The sequence below is a fragment of the Atheta coriaria genome, unplaced genomic scaffold, assembly GCF_025399875.1.
Source record: "Atheta coriaria isolate IRGN ID8LTWV9N9 unplaced genomic scaffold, Caltech_Dcor_3.1 hic_scaffold_1_pilon, whole genome shotgun sequence".
NCBI lineage: Eukaryota > Metazoa > Arthropoda > Insecta > Coleoptera > Staphylinidae > Dalotia > Dalotia coriaria.
The window spans coordinates 2608418-2621266 of NW_027045443.1; the positions used below are offsets into that span (position 1 = coordinate 2608418).

The 12849-nt window shown below is 36.3% G+C and overlaps 1 protein-coding gene and 1 long non-coding RNA gene across 3 annotated transcripts; both read right to left on the reverse strand.

Annotated features, from left to right (window-relative positions):
* Nucleotides 1–8023: 8023 nt before the first annotated feature.
* LOC135804226 (uncharacterized) lies at nt 8024–8790 on the reverse strand. The gene is made up of 2 exons (XR_010551004.1): nt 8411–8790; nt 8024–8344 (listed from the first exon to the last, which is right to left on the reverse strand). It is a non-coding gene; the product is annotated as an uncharacterized lncRNA (long non-coding RNA).
* A 1537-nt stretch (nt 8791–10327) lies between these two features.
* LOC135791672 (fatty-acid amide hydrolase 2-A-like) lies at nt 10328–12767 on the reverse strand. 2 transcript variants are annotated; one of them, XM_065302154.1, is made up of 5 exons: nt 12499–12767; nt 11417–12140; nt 11123–11357; nt 10770–11064; nt 10328–10711 (listed from the first exon to the last, which is right to left on the reverse strand). In XM_065302154.1, the coding sequence occupies exons 2-5, from the start codon at nt 12126–12128 to the stop codon at nt 10421–10423; spliced, it is 1533 nt and encodes a 510-aa protein (XP_065158226.1). In that variant the 5' UTR covers nt 12129–12140; nt 12499–12767; the 3' UTR covers nt 10328–10420. The 2 variants fall into 2 exon arrangements, with proteins under 2 accessions (XP_065158226.1, XP_065158218.1); XM_065302146.1 differs by having other exon boundaries at nt 12314–12767.
* Between the last annotated feature and the right edge of the window lie 82 nt (nt 12768–12849).

The window sequence follows — 12849 nt, forward strand, 5'->3', positions numbered from 1 at the left end:
TACATTTTCGCGTGAATTTCTGATCGGTTGTCGTCGGTCGCCGGCCAGCAGACTTTGTGTGTGATTATAAATAATATTTTGGAGTTTTGCGAACCATTTTTGACTTCTGCACAACTCGTTGCCTCAATGTGTTACCTGATACGAATACTAATTTAAATATAAACTAACGAAATTTTGGATTCCACCGGAACTCTTTGAGTATTAATTAATTATTAATTGAGGGTTTACGCGCCGCGAATGATTGCATTTTGCATCAGGTTGGAATTATTCTTAAGGAATTTAAATATATGATTTTTATTTACTGATTTGATTTGCTCCGTTTTACAAACTTACAGCCAGGAAAATATATCTATATATGATGCGTGCGATTGTAATTGTAAGGGCGACTAAATAAATTCAAACTGACCAATTATATTCTAATGTTTCTCTTAATTTTATCCGAATTAAGATTTTTTTGTTTCGAAGCAATTTGAACGCTTAAAAAAGTAAACAAACATTTATATTTCATTGACGAAGATACACGTCCAATGTTGGTATGTGGTAGTGTCTAAACAGCCTTACGATCTCACATCGCACTGGAATTCGACCGGTTTGTTCATATCCCATATTGTCAGGTGATTTGCGTACGATATTCGTGTATAGTTTTGTACTATATATGCGACCGTGTGATGGTGCCGCGTGTATCGTTTGCTCACGCTGCAGGAATAAAATTAGTTTCGCCGTATCCGACAGATGGTTCGCACGCGGTCGTCGCGATTCTCCTTTCTTCGGATTTAATTCGATAACTCCTATTACTTTCGGTGTTCTTAGTAATTACTGCTGTCTATTGTATCTCGCTAATGATTTTTCGCTCATAAGATATTCTCGAAATGCAAATATTGTGTATTTGTTCGTGAGCGGGGTGCCGACGGATGCCGTTTACGATGGAAATTTTGCAGTACTAACCAGTAAGTAAATTAAATAATATTCTCAACCACATTGATTGATTATGTTTCCGCCGTTTGTTTTACTTTATTATCATATTTTCGTAGTGTTTTATAGATTGTTATATTCATAAATGTGCTTAAAATTGCATGGCATGTGTTGTCACTTCAAGCGAAGCAGTTGTATTCTAATTTCTTATCTTTTGACAAAAATCAGAAAATTGCACATTTTATCGCTTTAGTCATATTTTTGGACCTTTACTCCAAAGAATAGAATTATTTTTCTTTTTTATCTAATAGGGAATTTTCCAATCTTTCATATTCTTTAATCTGTTGACCGTTATCGCTTTTAGTTTAAAAGATATGCACTAATCAAGCTTATTGACTTAAATATGCCAAGAACTTTGGTGTTTCTTTGTTTATTTAGTTATATTGCAATTAATCGCAATTGTATAGTTGAGTCTCATTCGGGGAACCGCATGAGGATGTTTTTTTTTTTTCTTCAGTTAGATTTCCAATTTAATTAGCTTATTTTATAGAGAATTGTCCGTAGATTAACAAAAATTGTAAAATAGACATGTATTGTTTATTTCTATAGCTATCAGCAAGCGCGAGCATTCGACCCGAGAATTGTGTTTGTTTTGAACACAACTTTCACTTTCTTATCGCATTCGCCGCGAGAATGCAACGCATGAGATCCCCTCACGCCGCATGTTGGCGTGTCTTAGTTTAGTTTTGATCGCAGGTAACGTGCCAAAGCGATTCTCGCTCACGGTCGCGTGCCATGGACGAACAGGCTATGCGCATCTATTGCTTTCTTATCATAAACTGTCACGTCGTGGCTTGCACAGTTTGCAGCCAGTTTCGTGGCGGTCTCTGGTTGATCCAATATTTTACGCGACTCGTATTGTTTGTCTGGACATCTACTTTCTAAATTCGCATTATATTCGATAGTAAATCTACTATAGTAATATAATTCACTGTTTGCGCGTTTATTGTCCATAAATGCTGGTTAAGTGTATCGCCCCCATGTTGATTTGATATTATCATTAGGATGACCAATTGTGCTGGTGTTAGTACTCGATACTTTTAACTAAACAGCACAGATTGTTTGTTTTTCTCCGTTGTATGATTATAATATTACTAAATTGTAGTAAATATTTTTGTTTTAACTTATGTTTTCTTTGTTTATTTACAGTATTTGCCGTGCCTTGGAGTCCATGAGTTGTGCATTGGTAAGTTTATAATCCAATTATATTTTTTGTTTTAATTTCTGCGTCCTCTATTAGTTTGTATTTAGGTACGTAGTTTTGATTTATCGCGTTCCACCGCGTATTGCAAATATATAAGATAGTCGCGTACTCGGCTGATACATCTCAAAATTAACTGTTTAGTTTTTCCTTCGCTTACCAACGCGTAAGAGTTGTACTTGAAGATGCAATTCAACGGAATTCCACCCTAACCATCCCTAACCCCATTTTATCTCGCTTTTTTTAATTCCAATTATTTCGGATTGAAGATTCTTAATCTTTGTAAAATTCTCTATTAGATATGGTATTCAAATTGGGAAAATAAGAGAGATCGAGAATAGGTAATTCATAAATTAAAATTTGCTAAGGACAATTCTTGTTTCATCTCATCGAGAGGTTTTTATTTTCATTTTTAGGTGAATTTTGAAAATTTGTTTGTATTTATTTAGAGTATAACTCTAGATTGGACTAGAATCAACCAAATTGCTGATTTATCAACGTTTGTGTATAAACAACAATTTTTGTGTCACGTTGCCATCTGCTGATATCGCATGCAGTATATTTTAGTTTAGGTTTGATCGCATATACCCCCACGGAACAAAATTATTTTTAATTTTTACCTGATCGAGAATTTTCCAATCTTTCATATTCTTTGATACGTTGGTCGCTTGCGATTTTAGTTTAAAAGAGGGCAGCGGTAGAAGTGACTCGTGTTCAGGACACCGTACGAGGGTAACGGTAGAAGTGACTCGTGTTCAGGGCACCGTACGTGGATGATTGTATAGCTGACTCCCATTTGCCCAATTTTTTTCTTATGAATTAAAGTTTCATCTTTTAAATTTCTAATTTAAGTCGCTTATTTTATAGAGAATTGTTCGTAGATTAAGACTCTGCGATTCGTTCCTTTCTATCTTTTTTAGTTTACGAAATACTCGCATTTTAAATCAATCGTCACAAATTGAAAATTTGCATTTTTTAGCATTTTCTGTCCCGTTTTTAGACCTTTTACCCTATTAAATTAAATTATTTTAAATTTCCGTCTGATAGAGAATTTTCCAATCTTCCCCAATCTACAATTTTCTGGTTGCTATCTCTTTTAGTTTAGAAGATATTCACGGGGACTCACACAAATTTGAGCGTGATGTCTAGAAGTGCAGAATTTAATACTCTATAATGTTATATTAATTTCTTGAAGGAGATTTGTCTGCAACGTGAGTTATTGCAAAAAAAAATGATATTTTATCCGGTTTTTGCGTCCTTGAGTTAATTAGGTGCGTTTTTTCATTTTTGTGGGCGAACGAGGACTTACACAATTTTGAGCGCGATGTCTAGAGATGCAGAATTTAATTCTCTATAAAGATATATTAATTTCTTGAAGGAGATTCGTGTCCAACGTGAGTTATTGCAAAAAAAAGATATTTTATCAGGTTTTTTTGTCCTTGAGTTAATTTTGTGCGGTTTTTCATTATTGTGATCGAACGGGGCCTCACACAAATTTGAGCGCGATGTCTAGAGGTGCAGAATTTAATTCTCTATAAGGCAATATTAATTTGTTGAAGGAGATTTGTCTGCAACGCGAGTTATTGCAAAAAAAAATGATATTTTATCCGGTTTTTGCGCCCTCGCGTTAGTTTGATGATTTTTTTTTAAATTTTAATTAATTAGTAATTAATTTTTTTGCGGTAAGTTAAGACGGTTTATATTAAATTGATTATTCCATTTGAGGTATATTAATTTTGCGATTTTTTTAAAATCTGAATTCATAGCCCTGTTTCCGAAAATAACATGCATGATTTAATTATTACAAGCATTGTTATAAAAAAGTATCTGAGGATTATTAAAATGACAATATTCATGTGGTCGGCCACGCTCACTTTGCCGTCGACCGTCGGCTTGTTCCTCTTTTCGCGTGCCGTCTGATGATTTGGATGTTTTCTATCAATTTATGATGCTTCACCCGTCAGTTATCTTATGCAGTTGATGCTATCATCAAATGATAAATATATACACAATATATTAAAATGTAAACGTTTTATTCTTGTAGCACCTTTTTTACTCAACTTTTACGAAGATTTTCGGGTGAAATCTTTGAATCTTTTAAAAAATATAGTTGTTTCCGTATAAATTCCTCTCGTCGTGATGTGAATATTGACCGTATTTGTAGCTTTTTATTTGTATATTTTTTCCTTTTGTAACGCCCTGTATATTAGTTTTCCTACCAGTACGTAGTAAATCGCCTTTATTTGTGAGTTTTGAGTGTTCCTTGTTTTAAAGTTGGAATTTTCCTTCTGGAACACCCTGTATATTCGCTTTTCTTTGTTCCTTTAGTTGTGGTTTTAGGGCTTTCTTTTCGCACTCTAATTTTTTTGTAACACCCTGTTTATTAGTTTCCCGGAGAATCGAGTAAAAACGAGCAATATTTGCAGTGTTTAGATGTTTTCCTCTTTGATGGTTGAATTTCCTATTTGTGACACCTTGTATAATTGTTTTCCTTCACTTCCTTGAAAATTTTGCTTTGAACATTATTAGAATTTAACATCTTATACTTTGAATTTTCTTTTAGTAACGACCTGTATATTTGTTTCCCAGAGTAACGGTGAAAACGAGCGATATTTGAGTGTTTAAAAAAATTTCTTTTGTAACACCCTGTATATTTGTTTCCATTTTCCATCACCTAGAAAATGAGCAATTTGTTAATTTCTTCATCCCGGTAGAATATTTTGACGTGTTACTTGCTTATATGTGCGCGACGATGCAGGTCGTAAGTTCTGTGTCAATATGGCGGCAGGTATATTGTTGACTTGTAAATTCTAAACTTGTATTCTATTGTTAATAAAGAAATAGTAAGATATATTGACTTCTTTGATTGATGTGTACTTCTATCATTTCAGGTACAGGTCTCTAAGAGAGTTCCTTCTCTCAGGGGATGATCCCCACTATAAAAATTGTTAAGGTATCCTGTATGATTTGTGTACTCCATCTTTCATTTCAGCTACAGGTCAGAACTCGTAAGAATATTTTTAAGTGTCCCCTCTCTTGAGGCGACTTAAAACTAGAAATATCTGAACAAGTCCTTATAAGGAGTTCCCTCTCCTGGGGATGATCCCCACCATAAAAATTGTTGATATGCCTGAGTATTTCGGGGATGAAGCGCAGAGACATCGTAGCTGTGGGATGGGCCGGGAGCAATGGACACATCGAAGTAGTGTGACTGTCTTATAACGACACGTGCCAAAAATTTAAAAATCTGATCCTCTCCTGTGCTCTTTCTTCTATTCTACTCCTCTTTCCCCTCGGTGTTCTCTTCCTACTCACTCCTCCTCTTCTCTACTACTTCTTCTTCTTCTATTTCTCTGTTCTCCGTTTCTCCACTTGCTCTTTCTTATTTCTCATATTGCCTTCACTTGTATTTCAATATCTCATATATTTTCGTTCATACATGCAACCCAAATTACACCTGCTATTTTTATATTTGAGAAAAATGCCTTTTATACCTGAGATTCGATCCGTGTCTGCTAGCATGCCAGCAAGTGCATGTCTCCACTCGACCACCGAGTGTTTTATCATTAATATTTGATTCTTCTATTTATGTTTCTACTTTTATCATGTTTTAAAAACAACACAATTTAAGCATACGCGCTTATACCCGCTGCTCACACATAAGACTTATATGCCATATTATTTAAAACTGAAAACGACAAAGAGGATACCACAAAGAAATAAGAATTAGTTTATAACATTACAATGTATTTTATTGACAACATTTAAAATACATATATCATTCAAATAAAAAACATTGACGAATCTCAAATCTCGTAGCAATAAAGACTTACCTTAAAATGTGCGCATCTCCAATACTTCTTTCATGGATATCGCTGATTACATGACTCCCATACTCAAAAACTGGGCACCAACGTTGTCTATCAGCAGGAATTAATAATAAATCCAAGCTTTGCCAATATTCGAGAAGATAAACGACTGCCGATGAACACACATGCGGCGCACATAAAGATCAACACAGTTGCAGATAATTCCACAACCGAATAATATCTAGCGACGGCCGGCCGAACATCCCAAGCGCACAGACGAACCGATGATTAATTCGGGTTGCGCCACATTACCCTGTTACGAAAGGCCGATGAAGGCAATTACAGAATTAAAGTATGAAACGCGTAAGGTCGCTACGAAGATCGACTGACGAACAAAACACGTGCTAACCGTAGCACAGCGCGCGATCGACTAAAGTGTAAAGAGAATTGATATCAGGCGTAAACAAAGCAGATAGACCCGAGCAGTACTATCTAAATAAGCAAGAAAACTGACGCGCTGCGCCGACACAAGCAACATATCAGACACAAAACAAAATTAGAAACATCAGGGTAGTATTTATTACTTTTGATTCATTCAATTTGACTTGAGTAACGCGATGCTTGTGTTCCAAAAATCCTAAATAATAAAGTGAAATCCCTAAATGGTTTTAGCAAAAATTAGTCCTTCGAACATATGCAACATGCAATTTTGGTGGTTAATTTGTAAGTTAATCACAAAAGTTAATTAGGAATATGATAAAGAAATTTAATACTTACAATCTGATGCAAGAATGGTCCTTCTACGATATCAGACTCAGGGCAAAATCTCAAAACAATCAAAAATTAGTCCTTCGTACATAAAAATGCAATTTTGCGAGTCAAATTGTGAGATAATCACAAAAGTTAGGCAGGAAAATGATAAAGACATTTAATACTCACAATCTGGTGTAATAATGGTTCTTCTACGATGTCGGACTCAGGTGGAAAATCCCTAAACAAATGAAAAATTTGTCTTTTGAAGTCCTTGCTAGACCCCTAAAACAAACAAAAATTAGTCACTCGAAATACAAAAATATAATTTTCGTGGGTTTCCCGCTGGTTAATTACAAATAAAATTTATAAAAATAATATAGAATGTTAATACTTACAATCTGATACAAAGATGGTTACTCATAGGGCTTCACACGAGACGGGACTGGACGAGACTATCAAAGGTATCGTCTCGGTCTCGGTATCGTCTCGGAAAAGCGATACGAGACCGAGACGATACGAGAAAAGTCTCAGTGTCGTGTGAAGCCCTAAGTAGAACTCAGTTTTAGATATTTGCAGTTCAAAAGTTTAGTCATTTAATTGCTAATTGCTTTTATTGTAAAGTAAGTCCACAAATACATACATAGTTTAAGATATTAATTTCTGATTGCATCACTTTTAATTGAAAATATATTTTTTCATGTTTCAAAATTTTAAACTTAAAAAATGGTTGTTTGTAAAGTAGGTTTACGATCGAGATGTTTACGTGATAACGTCTTATTGGTGATATAAGTTTTGTTTGTTGCAATTGTTGTAACACTTCACTTGCACTTCACATTTTGTTTTACTGTTAAACATTCAACGAAAACTTAACCGCACGAGAAAATCTCCATTCGTTTGTATGCCGCTAGAGTGAGAGAGACGGAAGATCGGTCAACTCACTCGAACGCTATGCCTGCCTCCGCTCGTGTGGATTCCGCGTGTCAAGTTTCACGGAATGACTGGCAGCGCTCGAGATGAGACGGGAGATCGGTCCGTCTCTCTCTCGTTATAACGAGAGGGGGGTATACCTGCGATCGGCCTCGAGAGGCCTCGTGACACAGTTTCTGAACATGTCACCCGTAAAACGATTTTAAAGACGTTATCACGTCAAAAATAATTTCATACTTACGTTAAAAGTCGCTACACAGATTGACGGACAAATAAAACACGTCCACACCGCACAACAAGGCGCAACCGACTAAACAGAAATGAGAATTGACAGCCGTGCGACGATAAGATATATTATAGATTTGATCTTTGGGTCATTCCGATAAATATTTATTCTATATTATACGTAAACTTAAAGCTATAATACAAATATGTGTATAATACCTTGTTTAACGTTTCCCCCTAGAGGCATCTTTTCTCTTCTACTATTCCACAGATTCATCAACTTCTCGATATACACGAGGCATGAATGTTATTTCAAATTACAAATATTATATCTACCTTCAATGAGCTGGGTGCATGGCTGTTGTCCCTCTTCTATGAAATGCATCAGCAGTTTAATCATTTTTATATTGTTCGGGCCTTCGTCAGTCTCAACGTCCACCGTAGCATTTTCCACCTCCTACACATGCAAATAATTCAATAATAGAATCACTCAAAGGTGAATAAAAACGTGAAATATACTTACATTGGTTAAAATACGCATAACTTTTCCCAAGGATAAAACGATGATTGCGAAATATTTTTCAAAATCCTGGACGACAACTGCTTGAACAACAAATGGCTGATGAGATTGAATGTACTTGGTCAGCATCAAGTCGCAGCTCGCATCGACTGCATTTTTTGCATTGAATTTCATTTCATTACAGACCTGAGCAATGAAATGGGCCGGGAGCTATAGACAGACCGAAGCAGTGAGCGATCGACCAGAGCGCCTCCGGCTCTTCAGACTCTTCAGAAACAGAAGTTTTCTGAATATGCCCTCAGGGCGAAACATGTAAAACTCAAAAATAAAACTGTAAATCCAAAATCACGTAAAATTTTTAATAAATAAATATATTTTTTATACATATAGAACATGCATACGTATTCGACGTAGAAAGTAATAAAAAAATATATCCTTTATTTATTGAATTATATACATCTATCATAAAAAATGCGATTGTCTGTAGCATTCAAAAAGTTAAACAGAAATAAATAAATAATTACCTGATGTTACTTACTTCTATATTTTTTTAGCCATAAACAATTAAATTTCACAAACACGTTTCCACAAATTGCTAGATCGTAATGATGTTACTCACCTTATTACTTTTCTAACAATTTGTTCATACAAGATATGCACGTGTTTTATTTCCACAAATTTTCAATATAATAAATTCGATTGGAATTCGTAGGCACTGAAGAAACATCCAACGCCCGACGGTCGTCTGCACCCATACGCGAGGATAAATCACGCGGGATAAATCGGTAGCTTTTCGCTTAATAGAAATATCACGAAATACAAGATGTTGCAGTCAATTTAAAAACAAGTAGAACACACGCAACCGCACACTGACTGAGTAGCCAAAACATTGCTTGCCGACAAGACTGCTTTCAATGCTTACGTTATTTACCTACTATCGAACACACAAATCAACCTCAAGCAGTAGCTGTACTAGCGCCATCTAGTTTTGGCGGTACAAAATACCGGTGTATTGCATGAAACTTTACTGCACGAAGTATAGATACTTCGTGCTTTTATGAATTTGTATGAATTGATTAATTGGATAAGAACTTACATTACCGTATCAGAAAATCGCCATTTGTGTAGCTTTCCCGCGAGTTCAATAAAAATGTTACAGTTGAAGATGATAAAGAAATTTAATACTTACAATGCGCACGCTGTCTACGTTGCTGAGTTCGATTGCTAGACCCCAAAAACAATCAAAAATGAGTGCTTCGAAAAACAAAATTTGCATTTTTGCATGCAGTACGCGAATTAAATACAAAAGTTAATACTGAAAGTGATAAAGAACTTCAGTACATACAATCTGAAACAAGTAGGGCTACCCTACAAGGTCCGGTTCAGTTCCTAGACCCATAAAACGTACAAAAATTAGTGCCTCAAAACATAAAAATTGCATTTTTGCATGTTGGCTGCAAGTTAATTAAAAAAAGTTATTACTGAAACTAATAAAAAATTTCAATACATACAATTTGAAATAAGTTGGGCAACTCTACGAGGCCGAGTTCGGTTCATAGATCCATAAAACATACAAAAATTAGTGCCTTGAAACACAAAAACGGCATTTATAATTGTTTATGAGTACGTGAACAGTTAATAATTTAAATAATATTTTATTATTATACCTGATTGGAATTACAAATTTGATGTTTGGTTTAAAAAGTTTCACCTCGGGGGAGACGACGTGAAACTATTTCAGTTCTTGCAACTTGCAATTCAAATTACGTATAATAAAATATTATTTAAAAATGACATTCTTGCGCGCTTCCTTGGAGTGAATTGCAAAAATTATTAATGTAAGATAATAGAGATCACAGATTAAGAAGCAAATGTTTCCTATCACACCGCTTCAAAAATCTAATAATAAAGTAAAAATGCTTATTGTTTCCCTTGAAATGTGTATTATAATTTGTAAAAAATATGTTCGGAGTCTCATTAACTCTTATGCATAGAAATGTTAAATTCACTGGTTTATTTCTTCACATTTGCTGATTGCGGCACAGCATAGCCACCAAATACCTGCTCCAGTTCCTTTGCAACAGCGACGCACAGTCGATCATTCATTGGTGCGGCCGCTACTTGAATTCCAACAGGGAGGCCATCTTTGTTTAGTCCTAGAGGCACTTGTGTGACGGGGAACTTCAGCAGATTAAAGATGCTCGTGTACGAATAGTTGAATGGTCTAAAGTAGCCAACGTGATGATAAGTTGCTGTTTGGGGCCACGAAGGATAAAGCAGAACGCCATCATCGCCCAATTTATCCTGGGAGTAAACCATTAATAATAATGGCAAACTGGGATCAAAAGATGCGTAAACTTACCATAAGATAATTCCGGATTTCCTGTGTGGTTTCACGGGCCCATTCCTCATTTGGTGAGGGCATCCACTGCAAACTCATTAAGACCAGGACTACACTAAATGAATACTCCGAACGTCCGGTCAAATATTTCCATAGTTCAGACCCAGCGCTTGCCTCATAGGTACGATTTGTCACGTCCGACCTAAATCCACCGCATTCTTGTTCCATCCAGTATTTGTATAAAGCAGAGGAATATTTCAGTTTAGGTACTTCTAGTCTTTCAACGGTCCTGTCCTTTAGGAAGTGATTTACAACCCTGCACATAAAAAAGTCATACTTTTATAAAGCGCAAGAAACTTGCGAATAAAAATTACATTTTGTTGATGTATTCGACATCAGCGCGAATCGGTGAACATCTTATGTCACTATTTTTCTCAATGTAGTAAAACTTAAGTTTCCTGGTGTCTACTGGAACGGAGAGGTTCAAAAGATCGGCCTTTTTACCGAGAAGAGCTATGATTCCTGGAATAAGATCCTCCGACTTGCGGCACATTGGTCCAATGGCCACCATGGTGTGCTCCGTTTCACTTCCGTCCCGGAAAGTTAAACCTATCGTAAAATTAAAGCTTAATACCGATACTCTAGAGAGAACGGTTAAAAAGTGGTACCTTTAGTATCCGTAAGACCATTGGAACATTTATGTCCAAAAATTCCACACATGTAAGCAGGTATTCTGATAGAACCACCAATATCTGTTCCAATACCAATTGGTGACCCACATGCGGCAAGAATGGATGCTTCACCTCCGGATGATCCACCCACCGCACATGAGGTATTATACGGATTGCGGGTGAGTCCATAGACAGGATTATGTGTCTCGACCCACAGATTCAACTGTGGTACGTTCGTAACAGCAATAAGGATACCTCCAGCTCTTTTCATATTTTGAATCACTACGGCATCTTGATCCGAGCGGACATTCAGTCTTTGTTTCAACCCAAATGTAGCAGACATATTCTCACACAATGTCGATTCCTTAGCAGTGAAAGGTACGCCAAGAAAAGGTAATGATTTAAATTCTGCGGGCGACATGTGTGGAATCCGCTCGTCGATGGAGATGGCGTCCGCTATCGCATCTTTAGCGCGTATGTCCACAACAGCGTTGAGCGTTCTGTTGACCTCTTCGATGCGTGCAAGATACGCACGAACCACGTGTTGCGAAGTGAATTTCTTCGTGCGTATACCCTTTGCTAATTGCGTCGCGCTCATCAAGAGTAAGTCATCCTTCACTGATGGTACGACCTCCTTGGAATAAAATAGACCGAAGACGAACTCCACCACGAGGTCGAAAAACAAACGGATGTAATCGATGACTCCCATCGTAGTTAATAACTAAATGAATTTCAATTTCAACAGAATTTATTTTTTAACAAATTGCACCGCAAATGTCAACATGAATTATGCCTTGTCATGCAGTCATTTATCGCTGGTAGGCCCTACTAAACGTATGAATTTCCCTTCACGTATTTTCCATATGAAAATATGTGTAAAAACATTTCACATACCTAATAATTTCCGTGTTCCTTTGAATTCCTAGCAATTACTAGACAGTGACACACATTCGCCGAACAACAAGTTTATAAAATAGATAACGGTATGCGGTATGAAATCTGTTTTTCAAGTTCGAGATATCACCGAAATGTTTATCTAGACACTGAAGATTATAAATAACTAAGTAAATTTAACTTACGTTTGGTCTTAACGCGATAAACGAACAAAAGGCGACTGATTTGTGCTTCGTAGGTAAATGCAACGGTGACAAGCACAAGCAAACGCATTAATTATAATAGGTAATTACACTCGGCGCCCATATTTCACCTTAATTAAGCACCCAAGCCGGCGGGGAACATTTACGACACTCGTTAGGGTTTTATTGCGCACCGTCGATTGTTCGAAAGCGAGTTTTAATCAATCCGATTACCCGTCTACCCGATTGCACACCGCACAAACAACTCGATTATAAATGTTTAATACATATTGACAAATGTACAGGTCTCGGCGGTAGAGGTTAGGACCTGGACCGACTTTGCAAATATATCTC